General features: G+C 41.7%; 1 protein-coding gene across 3 annotated transcripts; it reads left to right on the top strand.

Annotated features, from left to right (window-relative positions):
• Positions 1-251: 251 nt before the first annotated feature.
• On the top strand, positions 252-12878 carry Six4 (SIX homeobox 4). Of its 3 annotated transcripts, XM_026385168.2 has the most exons (4): positions 252-297; positions 505-1340; positions 4132-4817; positions 8559-12878. In XM_026385168.2, the coding sequence occupies exons 1-4, from the start codon at positions 295-297 to the stop codon at positions 9353-9355; spliced, it is 2322 nt and encodes a 773-aa protein (XP_026240953.2). In that variant the 5' UTR covers positions 252-294; the 3' UTR covers positions 9356-12878. The 3 variants fall into 3 exon arrangements, with proteins under 3 accessions (XP_026240953.2, XP_026240952.2, XP_026240954.2); XM_026385167.2 differs by lacking the exon at positions 252-297 and having other exon boundaries at positions 428-1340; XM_026385169.2 differs by lacking the exon at positions 252-297 and having other exon boundaries at positions 428-1340; positions 4132-4361.
• Positions 12879-13106: the final 228 nt, after the last annotated feature.

The raw sequence follows: 13106 nt of genomic DNA on the forward strand, positions 1-13106 counted from the left end.
ACTGCCCGTACAGCAGCACAGCCAGAAAAGAATGTCGGTGCTTGCCTTCAGGTATAGGTGCCTGGGGGTCAGGAGCAGAGGGAAAGGCAAGGGGTGGAGTAGGAGGCGGGTGATCGACAGGGATAGACACAGTGTCTCCTCCTCCCTCGGAATGCGAAATAGCCAATGAGGTGGCGCGGCCAGGCCGGCCCGGCCGCCAGTGCCATATAGTATGCAGCAACCGGAGGAGTCACGTTGGGGGAACGGCAGAAAGCAGCTATCCGTTTACACTACTTTGCTCTAGCAGCTATCTTAATGGTGACTGCGTGGCCGGGGGGAAACCTGATCGGCCAGATCCAGCCGAAACCGGGAGGGAGGGAGTGGGCTTTCCGGAGGGGGGGAGGGGGAGGGAGACGAAGGAGGAGGAGTAAGAGAGGGGGAAAGAAAGAGGAAAAGAGTGCGAGGGAGTGAGGGAGGGAGGAAAATAAACAACAAAAAATGTCCTCTTCCTCCCCCACCGGGCAGATTGCAAGTGCGGCGGACATCAAGCAGGAGAATGGGATGGAAAGCGCCTCGGAAGGGCAGGAGGCGCACCGAGAAGTGGCGGGGGGCGCGGTGGCGGGGCTGAGCCCCCCGGCTCCAGTCCCTTTCCCCCTGGAGCCGGGGGACGCCGCGGCCGCCGCCGCCAGGGTGAGTGGAGAGGAAGGGGCAGTGGCGGTGGCGGCCGGAGCGGCGGCGGATCAGGTACAACTCCACTCGGAACTTCTGGGCAGGCACCACCACGCCGCCGCCAGCACCACCGCACAGACCCCGCTGGCCTTCTCGCCGGACCATGTCGCCTGCGTGTGCGAGGCGCTGCAGCAGGGGGGCAACCTGGACCGCCTGGCCCGGTTCCTGTGGTCCCTGCCCCAGAGCGACCTGCTACGTGGCAACGAGAGCCTGCTGAAGGCGCGGGCGCTCGTGGCCTTCCACCAGGGCATCTACCCTGAGCTCTACAGCATCCTCGAGAGCCACAGCTTCGAGTCGGCCAACCACCCGCTGCTGCAGCAGCTCTGGTACAAGGCGCGCTACACCGAGGCCGAACGAGCCCGCGGCCGGCCGCTGGGCGCCGTGGACAAGTACCGGCTACGCAGGAAATTCCCCCTGCCCCGCACCATCTGGGACGGCGAGGAGACGGTGTATTGTTTCAAGGAGAAGTCGCGCAACGCGCTCAAGGAGCTCTACAAGCAGAATCGCTACCCTTCGCCCGCCGAGAAGCGGCACCTGGCCAAGATCACCGGCCTCTCCCTCACCCAGGTCAGCAACTGGTTCAAGAACCGCCGGCAGCGCGACCGGAACCCCTCGGAGACCCAGTCCAAAAGGTGAGCGCCAACTTTCCTCCTCCTCCCCCTTCCTCTCCCCCACCCCCTTCCCGGCTTTCTTTTCCTCCAAGTGCTCGCAAACATGGCGCTTACCTTCCCCACCAGCCGGGTCCGGCTGCCCACCTCTCCCCGCCCCCCACCTCGCTCCCAGACCCGGAGCAGGGGGCGGCTGTAGCAAGGGGCGGAGGGAACCTCCCTCCTCACCCTCCCCCTCCTGCCCCCAGAAGTTTCTCGTCGCCTGCCTAGGTCTCAGTCCCCGCCCCCACCTCGGCTGGTCACCGCTGCCCGGCTTCCCACCCCCATTCCGCTGGCTTTGAAGTTGCCACTCTCTCCTTGGGTTCTGGCCGGGCGAAGGAGGGGCGTGAGGACGCTGGCAGGGCAACTCTCGCAGCCGCTTGAGGCCCGCGAAGGCAACCGAGCGCCGGCCGGGTCCGCACCTCCGCTGGGTCACACCCGGCCTGTCGTGCGCACACTCAGTATCCCCGGGGCTCGGCTGCCCCCGGGTCTTCCTTGGAGGTCAGCTGGGAAGCCCTGAGGGGAAGAGAACATTAGTGGGGGCTGGCGACCCAGAAGGGGTCTGCGGACGTCGAGGTTTTAACGTGACAGAGTTAATCATTCACCCTGCCGGTTGTGGTTCCTTTCGAGACCGCCGCAACGTGGGGTACCGGGGCGGCTCGGCTGTGCCGTGTTTTGAAACCTGATTCTGAACAACTTCGGATCGGGTTTCAGCGCGGTAGGGATTGCAGGGCTGCTGGGGCCCCTTTCTGGGCCCCCTAACTGCGTGGCTCTCTACTGGTACTGTAGTTGGGAGGTGGGGGACTGGCTGGCATAGGCGGACAGCGGGAAAGAAGTAGGGGCGCTATCAATTCAGCCCCTCCTTGAGCTCCCACCCTGTTGGGCTTGAACTTTTTGACTGACAGGTTTTTTTCCCCTCTCCAAAAGAAATACCGGGTTTTCCACCTCTTTTGTGTGTCCTCCGGGAGTTATACACTTGGGGTGTGTGTGTGTGTGTGTGTGTGTGAGTGTGAGTGAGTGTGTGTACGCGCGCGCATGTATGTATATATTGTTGGATGAGGTAAAGTAAGGAAAAGGTCGTCTAAAGAGATCGCATCTCCAGCCCTCCGGGGATTGGAGAGAAAGAATCCAAACTCTGCTCGAAGGTTATGCTCAGGGAAGGAATCTGGGAGTCGGGAAGCCAGCCCGTCTGGGCCAGGTGAAGGTGATCACCTGGCGCATTCCAGAACCCGCCGCGGCCCGCCCTTATAGCTCCTGCCCGTAGAACCCGGTGGGGGCCCGACGGCTGCCGAGTGCCTCGCCCAAGGCGGAGAGAGAGGCTCTGTGTCCTAGCCCGGCCTGGCGGTAACCAAAACAAAACGCGCACCGAGACTATAGAGCACCCTTCCGCAAACTTGCGGAGGGACCCAGAAAAAGCCCGTTGGTTAGGCCACGCCACCTGCCCGCTAGAGGCCGCGGATCCCCGCGCCCAGGCACCAGCAGAATCTGCTAGGCAGGGGACCAAAGGGTGGTGAGCGGGCAAAGTGCGCAGGCCAGCTGCCTTGCAGCCTCCCTTCCTAAACTGGGCGCGTTCCCTGAGACTCCCTCTACCCCCAAGCCAGTCTACCAACTTCACCCCTCTCCCCCCTAACTCCACGCCCCACTCCCCTAGTTGCTTGGTTTAGGCCCCTCTCCGGATCTACCACCCACCCGCACCCCCGTGAGTCACCCTCGCAGACGGCGACGGCGGCTCAGCCTCAGCTCGTAAATCAAAGGGCTTTCCGCGCTCCTGGCCCCGCAGCCCAAAGCCTGGGTAATCCCCTCCCCTCAGCATGAAAGCGAACGGCGGCCCACTACTGGGATGTCAGATCATCTACTGGGCCAAGTCCCACACTGCGCTTCCAAACTGCCTCTGTCCTGCTTCATCTACCCAGCCTCTCTAGCCAAATGGGGGAAAAAGTCCACCACCAATCTCCAGCCCCAATTTGGTATCTCCCCCAAGTCTGGGAGCAAAAGATTACAGTCATGCCTGGAACAGGATTGAGGACTCTGGGAAGGGGTCTAATAGTTACCAGGCCGCTGAATGACCCACACCCTTTGCCTCCCACCTCACCAGGGCACTGGATGGTGTTTGTTAAATAGGTCCCTATGGCTTCCTTTGGATTCAAAGGCGACTGCACATAACTGTTCTTGGGTTGAAAGTGTCTTTCCTACAACAAGGACAGCCTCTTTGTTGAATGAGAGAGTTGTCTGGTGGAGTAGAAGTTTGGGAGCAGGTGAGAAAATGGTCTCTTGTTAACTAATGGTGAATAAAGCTGAACACTTCACACCTTCTGCTCCTTTGGCAGTTTCACCTACCTCTAACACTAATCTGAATAGAGGGGAGGGGAAGCGTTCCTAAACAGGAAAAACTGATCACTTCATTTAATGAGATTTCCTGTGATATAAGTAGCAGCATATTTCCCAGTGAGGAATAGCATATCAGTGCTATAAAAAACAAAAATACATAACTATTCTGTAAATTCTGTTAGCTAAATCTACATCTTCCAGGTCTCTGGCCTTTCCCTTAAAATATATTAAAAATGATTAGGATCTGAGAATTTATCTTTCCTGATTCCCTGGTCAGAAACTGCTGAAAGGTCTCATAATTTTAACTGGACTAGTAGATATCCTGCTGCACTTTCCTTAAATACTGCCCTTAATGGGTTTAGAAGTTATTTTCTAAACAAATGGCACCATGTAGAATGTCATCCCCCTGACCTTCTGAATGTCTTGATTTTCTCTTCCTTCTGTACAGTGAATCAGATGGAAATCCCAGCACTGAAGATGAATCCAGCAAGGGACATGAAGATTTGTCTCCTCACCCACTCTCAGGTTCATCAGATGGTGTCACCAACCTCAGCCTTTCCAGTCACTTGGAGCCAGTATATATGCAACAAATTGGAAATACTAAGATACTAAGCTCTTCTGGAGTTTTGTTGAATGGAAGCTTGGTACCTGCAAGTACTTCACCTGTCTTCCTTAATGGTAATTCTTTTATTCAGGGACCCAATGGAGTTATCCTTAATGGATTAAATGTGGGAAATACACAGACAGTATCATTGAACCCACCAAAACTGTCTTCAAACATTTTGAGCAATGGTGTAGCCATGACTGACATACTGGGATCTACCTCCCAGGATGTGAAGGAATTTAAAGTCCTCCAGAGTTCTGCTGCTAACTCAGCAGCCACCAACTCCTATAGCCCCAATGCCCCCGTGTCATTCCCAGGGCTGATACCCAGCACTGAGGTGAAAAGAGAAGGCATTCAAACAGTGGCTTCCCAGGAGGGAAGCTCCGTAGTGACTTTTACTACACCAGTGCAAATTAACCAATATGGCATTGTCCAGATCCCTAATTCCGGAGCAAACGGCCACTTCCTTAATGGGAGCATTGGATTCTCTCCACTGCAGCTGCCTCCTGTCTCAGTGGCAGCTTCACAAGGTAAAAACCTCATTTGGTACCATAATGCACCAGCAAATGTGTTGGGCTGCTGCTGAAAATGGCATATTTAGTGAGAGCAATAGATTGGTGTTACTATTCAGGTACCTCATTAACTCCACAGCTGCAGAACAATCTGATATAATTTTCCTTCACAACACCCATGTAATACACACAGCTTGCTTGATTTCCTTGCATTGTGGGATAAGATTTTATTTTCCAAAAGCTGAATGGAAAATATAATTCATAAGTCTTATCAATTCTAGTTACAAAAATATTTCAATCAGTGCTTACAAAATAAGTAGTGGTATCCATTACTTGACATTTTTTTAATTAAAAATGAATAAAACTGCTAAGAATGTAAAAATGAGTTGAGCAGTTGATAAGCATATATATGCTTTACCTAAGCATTATTGAACAAAATTGTTTTAAATGAACAAGCAAAAAAGACTATATCAGTTTTGTTTGAATCACGTTCCCCCTATAATTAAGACTACAACTTAAAATGACTTAAAATCAGAAGAACATGTGATTGGATTTCTGTTACTCAGGATATATACTCACCCCTAAATGTGCAAGTTTATTTATGAAAACAACTATAAGCCTTATTGATATATACTTGTGACTTTACTACTAGTAATCTGCTAGAGAAAGCACTGATCTCAAATTTGAGAAAGCCTAAGCTAATATGCCAGTTTTTCACTGACTTTAACCAAGTCTGGATCGTTTGTCATTGTAGAGAAATAAGAATAGTTAGAATTTGACCGTGGATGTTACATGGTCCCTTGAATTCAAGAGTGGAAGATGTTGATGCATGTTTCCCTTTCTATAAGCAAATCTGAAAGTACAAATTTTTAATTAATTGCTGTCCTTCAAAGTCAACTTTTCAGCTTTCTATGATTTTACCAAAAAGAAAAAAAAATAAATAGGGCTGGGGTCATGGCTCAGTGGTAGAGCACTTGCCTTGCATGCAAAAAAAGTGAAGGGGGAAAAAAAAAAAGGACCATATCTAACTTTTTTAAAAAAGAAAGAAATTAGTCAATTTATGAACAGTCCTGTTGTTTCCACAGCTATGATCTACTTCAGCTTATTGGAAGCACTAATGGGAAAATGATTGTAAATTTCTTTGTTTCTCTTTAAGCAAAATGTTAGTCAGACATGACAGCCCTGCAGCATACTTATGTTCAGTGTTCATTGTTGCAGCTAGGGCCAAAATATGAAAGCCACAGAAAAATTCAAAGTGTTTAATTTTACAATAATGTGGCTCTAACCCTTTTTCCCTCTTTAGGCAAATTTCCAAAAATAGGTAACATTTAAAAACAAAAACTTTTAACAAAAAGTGAGTATGTATATTGGAAGAAAAGAAAAGTTTAAAATGTTTGTTAGTTATAGTCTAGAAAAGTGCTACCATAGAAATTATTATGAACTAATATCTAACTTTTTAAATGTTCCATAGTTATTATTTTTTTAAGTGGGACATTTAATAAGAATAAAAGTGTATACAACCAGAGATTATGAAAAATTGTGCCCTACATATGTAATAAGAATTGTAATGCATTCTGCTGTTTTATAATAAAAAATAAGAATTTAAAAAAAATAGAATAAGAGTAGCATTTTCAGTTAAAATAGCTAAAAGACAGGGCTGTCAATCCTTAAACTGTCTGTGAATTGAGGGCATGAGTTTAATTAACTAGAAGAGTCCAATGAGCAAATTCCTTTATAGTAGTGTGTATTACAGTTCTTAAGAAAGCGTTTTGGGGATATGACTTCTCAAAAACACATAGAACCTTGTTTCAAATGTCTAGATAAGGTAAACTTAACCTTTCTATTATTAAGGTTTAAATGAGAAAGTAGATTATCTGTATCTTTTATTTATTAAAAATCTGAAAAAAATAAGGGGTTTCTTTTCTTACCATCATTACAAACATTTACTTTGTACTTTGGAGTTTTAATAATTTTTAAATTAATGTTTAATAAACTCAGTTGCAGTTGTACTTAAAAATCATTTTTAGATTATATCTGCCTTTCCCCTTTTATTTGTATATAGTATAGTTTTTATACTTACAGAAGTATTATTTTACTTGTATTCAATAGCCATTGGGAAAATGTTTCATGTGTTATGTTGTCTCTATTAAAAATATTGTTTTTGCACATATACACTGGTAAATAATTTCACAAGCACGCATACACAAAGTAAACATCTCTTTCAGATGATTTTTGCTAAAGTCTAACAACCTACAAGAATTTTAGAGCATATGTTGAAGCCAAATGTTTTCATATAAAAGCAGTTTTTTTCTCATTTGTAGAGCCTAAACAAACATTCATGTTAGGAAATAGCCCAAATATACCTAGAAATGGTTTTTTTTCTTTTTTCTTTTTCTTCAATTTTTTATAGTTGTAGATGGAATGCCTTTATTTTATTTGTTTCTCTTTATGTGGTGCTAGGCAAGCACTCTGCCACTGAACTATAGCCCCAGCCAGAAATGATTTTCTTAACATCAGTATTTCTGTGATGAAATTTTGTAGCAGTTACATAGACTTCAAATACACTATCTGTGTCTGCATCTCTCTCTCTCTCTCTCTCTCTCTCTCTCTCTCTCTCTCTCATTTAAAGACATATCTTGGCATTAGGGTGCTTAAAAATGTTTGGAACACATATAAAGAGCCTCTGTAATAATTCACAATTATTCTAATAATTCAAGAAGAGAAATAATTCAGGGGAATTCCCTAATTTAACATTAGACCATTTTCGCAAATACTAAAGAGCTAACATTTTATTCAGAGGCAGGGTAAACAAATAGCACATCTGAATTCTGTCACAAATGCATCTCTTGCCCCAAATGCATCTCTCCTTCAATAGCAGTATCTAGGGACCTAAATCATCTGATTACCATCATTTCTCTTTTCCCATGTAAAGACCTGGGGGGGGGGCATGGTGGAGATATATATATATATATATATATTTGATGAAGGTGGGGTATCCAGTTCATCTACACTGCCTGAGTTATCTGATTTGAACATCTTCTAACTTTTCCACTTACATTTCTTTTTCTTTACAGACCATTATAGTGACAGTCTCAAAAGATACAAACTTTTTAGAGACACATTAGTTCTGATCCTTTATGTTAATATGTATTTTTAAAAGCAGATTTCAGTGTAATCATTAATTTTTCCTATCACTACAAAACTGAAAATTGAGAGCTGGCCCAACAACAGAAGAAAAAATCCTTTTGAGTGTTTTGTTGACTTCACATTACTTTATGGCTAGTTTGGTGAAAGTCTGCAACTTGTCTGTACAGGTTTATGTGGTTAACTTGTAAGCCTCAGGGAAACTCATTTTATGTGGTATTTTCTACATTTCCATTTTATGTCAGTCATTGAGCAGTCCAAAGCAAAGGCATTTTATTTTGCATTTATGTTTTCTAGTTGTACTGACGGTGCTAGCAATAATTATCAACTAATTAACAGATATCAGTTGATAATAATGAACCAACTTGATATATATATATATAATATTTTGACATATATACATAGATATATAGTTTCTTAACTTAGCATAAAGCTATAGTTTCAAGTGCTGAATGAAGGTGATTCTGAACCATGATTGGGCTGCATTATTACATAGAAGTTTCACTTTGCTAGACAACTATTCCTGAAGAAAAAAATCACATGGGTAAAGAAGTGATTTTTTTCTCTTTCCCTATCACTTCCATCAATGCTAATCATTACTTTATTTTTTCCTAGGTAATATTTCAGTAAACTCAAGCACTTCGGATGGGGGCACATTTACAAGTGAGTCTGCCACAGTCCAGCAAGGAAAGGTTTTCTTGAGCTCTATTGCTCCCAGTGCAGTGGTATACACTGTTCCTAATTCAGGCCAGACTGTAGGATCTGTGAAACAGGAAAATTTGGAAAGGAGCCTGGTATTCAGTCAGTTGATGCCTGTCAATCAGAATGCACAAGTAAATGCAAACCTGTCTTCTGAAAATATCTCGGGGAGTGGCCTCCATTCACTGGCCTCCTCATTAGTTAATGTATCCCCAGCTCACAATTTTTCCCTGACTCCCCCTACACTACTAAATCCCACCGAGCTAAACCCTGACGTTGCTGATAGCCAGCCAATGTCTGCACCTGTGGCAAACAAATCTACTGTGACATCTGTCAGCAACACTAACTATGCAACTCTTCAGAACTGCTCCCTTATTACTGGCCAAGACCTATTGTCAGTCCCTATGACTCAGGCTGCCCTTGGAGAAATAGTTCCTGCTGCTGAAGACCAGGTGGGTCATGCCTCCCCAGCAGTACACCAGGATTTTGTCAGAGAACATCGTTTGGTTCTGCAATCAGTAGCTAACATAAAAGAGAATTTCTTACAAAATTCTGAGAGTAAAGCAACAAGCAGCTTAATGATGCTGGACTCCAAATCCAAGTACGTCCTAGATAGCATGGTTGAAACTGTCTGTGAAGACCTGGAAACAGACAAAAAAGAGCTTGCCAAGCTCCAAACTGTCCAGTTGGATGAAGATATGCAAGACTTATAAACTTTATCCCCAAACCCTTTTTTTGGCATCAGCGGCAAATCTTTTCATGAAGCCCCAAATCAAAACATTTTCCCATTGAAAGGAAAATATCTACTTTTGCAAGTAAATGCATTCAAGAAACTTTGGATTGATCTGCATGAAGATCAGTTAAAAATACAATCGTAGAACTGCATTACTGCAGCTTTTTTGTTCACACTTAATGTTCTCTTTTAAATAGATGGAGACAAAGGAACAAGATGAAACATATCAAGTCAGAGTATATCATTTAGTTGGCAATATCATTCTAAGGTCAAAATATAACTTTATAGTTTTTTAAATTAAAAATGCATACACCTAACAGAATTAAGTATAGCTAAAGACTGTTAGAAACAATGCAATTGTTTTTGTTTACTTTTACTCCATGGGCATTGATAAGGTTAAGAAACAAATGGTACTGCAAACTATTTTAAGAGTGTTTTTTTTTTAAGGTTAAATAGCTTAAAACATTATATATATGTATATGCGTACACACATTTCTCTTTCAGCGTTTTTGAGGAAGTCTTGGTTAAGTCTCTACACATTTCCAAATATTATTGCTAACAGTTCATTGTGGCTGAGGAAGTTTGAACCTCCACAAAAACTCTGAAACACTTCAGTATGAATGTAAATATATCAGTTCTGTAAGTAGCATTTGAGTAAGTACGGTGAATTTTATTTATACTGTGTATGTTTCTCTTATACTTCAGGCGTTATAAACTGAAAAGAAAAATGTTTTCTTACTGTTTAATTTATTTTTATTGTTTGAACAGGAAGCGAACATCATTGTTTCCAACAAAGTTTTACTTTTTTGTAGAATTTTAAAAACAATGATTTTTATCAGGAGTCTATTAAGGTCAATATTAATAACACTGAAACAGGAACTCTAACTCCCAATATTGGAATTTTGGTACTTTTTTTCATACCTTTGTTCTTTATTTAGCAACACAATTCATTTAAATATGTTTTATATAGAATTCTATGTGCCTTTTTACCTTGTGGCCTTTTTATTAGTAGTGAGGTACAGAAGTGTCAACAAAAGCACTGATGATTCTTTTCTACTATCTAACAGGGTCAATTTCATCCCAATTGCTTTAAGTCTGGAGAACTTAAGTTTCACTAAATAATATATGTTATGATTATCATGCAAATGGATCAATTATTATTGATGATTTTCATTACAGAGAAAATAAACTGTAGAAGACCATGTAAAATCAATTATGCAGCCGGGAAAACAAAAGTTTTAAAGAAAAAAATATGTATTTTTTTTCCTATTGAGCAAAATTCTATCCCATCGAAACTTCATTCTTAGTGTTTTGAATCAGTTATTACACTATAACACATGACTGTTTGCACTATATTAACAAGTCTTTTGTAAAAGTAAATTTTGAGGGTTTCTTTAAGTTTGCTTGATAATGTTTATGTTTATCAGGACTCTGAATGCAAGATGTAATAATGCAATTCATTTATATAGTGAATAAAGTTACCTCTGGCCTCTAAAAAGCCAGAAAAGTGAAAAATGGTCTCTTCAGTGAGGACATAAAGTTGTTAAACATAAAAATGTTACATCTTGTTTTCTTTAAGATGTGGACAAAGCGTCCTCTCTAGAGCTCTGCATGCCCATCAGCAGAGCATATTGAATAAGGGCCATAGAATACTTAACTTTTGCTATTATTGCAAATGTAAATCACAGGCATAGATGAAAACACCTATGAAGAATTCTTCTCCCTTCATTTTGATAAAGAACTTACTACATCTTTCTTTTTTTTTTTTTTATGAAATTGGTGACTATTCCTAAGCTGCTGAAACTATGTTTTTTGCTTTGGTTTTTACAAAGTTAGGTGTTTTAGATCTCTCTTCCATTCTACCACTACTTATACAGCTTTCTTTTTCTTTGGTTCTGTGTTATCAAGATTAATTACATGGCTCTGTACTGTAGTATACATAAAAATGATGTTTTCCATTTGATTACTGCAACTATCAAGAGTTTGTTAATTATTTAAAACTACTCATCCAGTAAGGGAGATAAGCAGGTTTTAAAAGTTATATATGGCACATATGTAACTGGAAAAATTTTATATGTCTTCCAAAAATATAAGCCTTTTATTTAGAGTTCTTCTCCCCTTATGAAAAAGATAGCACAAAACTTAAGACTTACCTAGGAAACCCCTTTATATTTTCAACATGATATAATAATAACCCTACAATTATTCTAGGTAGCTACACAATATACCAGGTTAAGAATCAATGCACATTGTAAAGAACTTATTGTTCTTTTCTATTCTTTCAGTAAAGTAAGGGCCAGTTGGCATGTAGCCCATGTATATGTGAATGGAATAAGATAAACCCCATGATCTCCTTGCACAGAATTGCAAATTTTTTTGTTTTTTTTTTTAATTTTTATTTTTTGCAATATCAAGGGCCAGACTCAGAACCCTTGGAGTTCATGTGGCAAAGTATCCTTACATAAACCAATGCTTGAAGATGCTACAGATGACCCTCTAGTGGCCCCGAAGAAGAATTGGAATGGGGCAAATAACCCTTCAAATCCCAACCCCTGCTGCTGGCTTTTGGGATTTTTGGTGTGAGCCTATCTATGCACTCTATCAGCCAGAATTTGGCATTTTGCTCTTAGTCATATCTAGTAAAGGACAGTCTGTTGTTTAAATAGAAGGTGTATTTGTTTCTTAAGCAAGAGCACCTGGGTTATACTGCATTATATCTCATGTATAATTATAGTAAAGACTCTGAATTAAACACACTCTAGTGCCTTTCTTATGTTGTGAAAGGCAGGTAGATGTTTTAGCCATAGATTAAAAAAAAATAGTTAAATTGCACACTGACCTTAAATCTCCCTGTATGTGCCCTTGTATCTTGCATGTTAAAAGTTGGATAATTGGGCATGTGTAGCAGTCACCTGCCCTGCTACATCCTAGAAAGTGTGCTTTCTTACATAGCCACCAGTACTTAACATTCTTTAAAATGTGTTAACAGATCATCTCATATAAAAATAATTCAGGAAAACTGTAGGGAAAAGAAATATATTTTACAAAAGATGTTTCAAAGTCATCCTACTACTTAGATGATAGGGTCTAACAGTTATTTTGTATCTAACTGATACATTTCAAGTTAATTAAATATTACCACCATACATTTTATTAGTCAAAATTATATAGCATGTGATTCTTTTGGCTTTCAGGGTTCTGAAAATTTTTTATTCTTTTGTTGCATGTACTATATGTTCAGAGGCAATCAGTTATGTACTCAAAATGGTTTTACTGTGCCTTACACAAAGAAACTCTATACAGAATGTATATCATGGGGTGGGGGAACAGAGTCTTTACTGCACTGTTAGGTGATGGCACACAGAGCATGTCCCAGAACATTTCTGTGCTTAATTACCCAACCAAAGAGATCTAAAGTATGTATGTTGTACTGTAATGGGGGTTTATGCCTGGACAATTAAGTGTTTTATTTGTTTTCTGAAATGATGTGAACTTATTTTTCTAAACACTATGCTAAATAAACTTTATATTTATACATATCCTGTGCTGAAAAAAAAAAGTTATTTGAAGAATATGGTGTTTTTAAATGTGAGTAACCCATCTTACTAGGCAAGAAATGGGAAGTAATATTGGCTTTGTCACTGAAAAAGCAGAGAAGAGTAAGAAAGCACACGCATAAGCATTTCAAAGACTGGCAAATACTTATGAGACCAGTTGGAGACATTTCGGAA

This window comes from Urocitellus parryii, chromosome 6, assembly GCF_045843805.1.
Source record: "Urocitellus parryii isolate mUroPar1 chromosome 6, mUroPar1.hap1, whole genome shotgun sequence".
In the NCBI taxonomy this organism is placed as follows: Eukaryota; Metazoa; Chordata; class Mammalia; order Rodentia; family Sciuridae; genus Urocitellus; species Urocitellus parryii.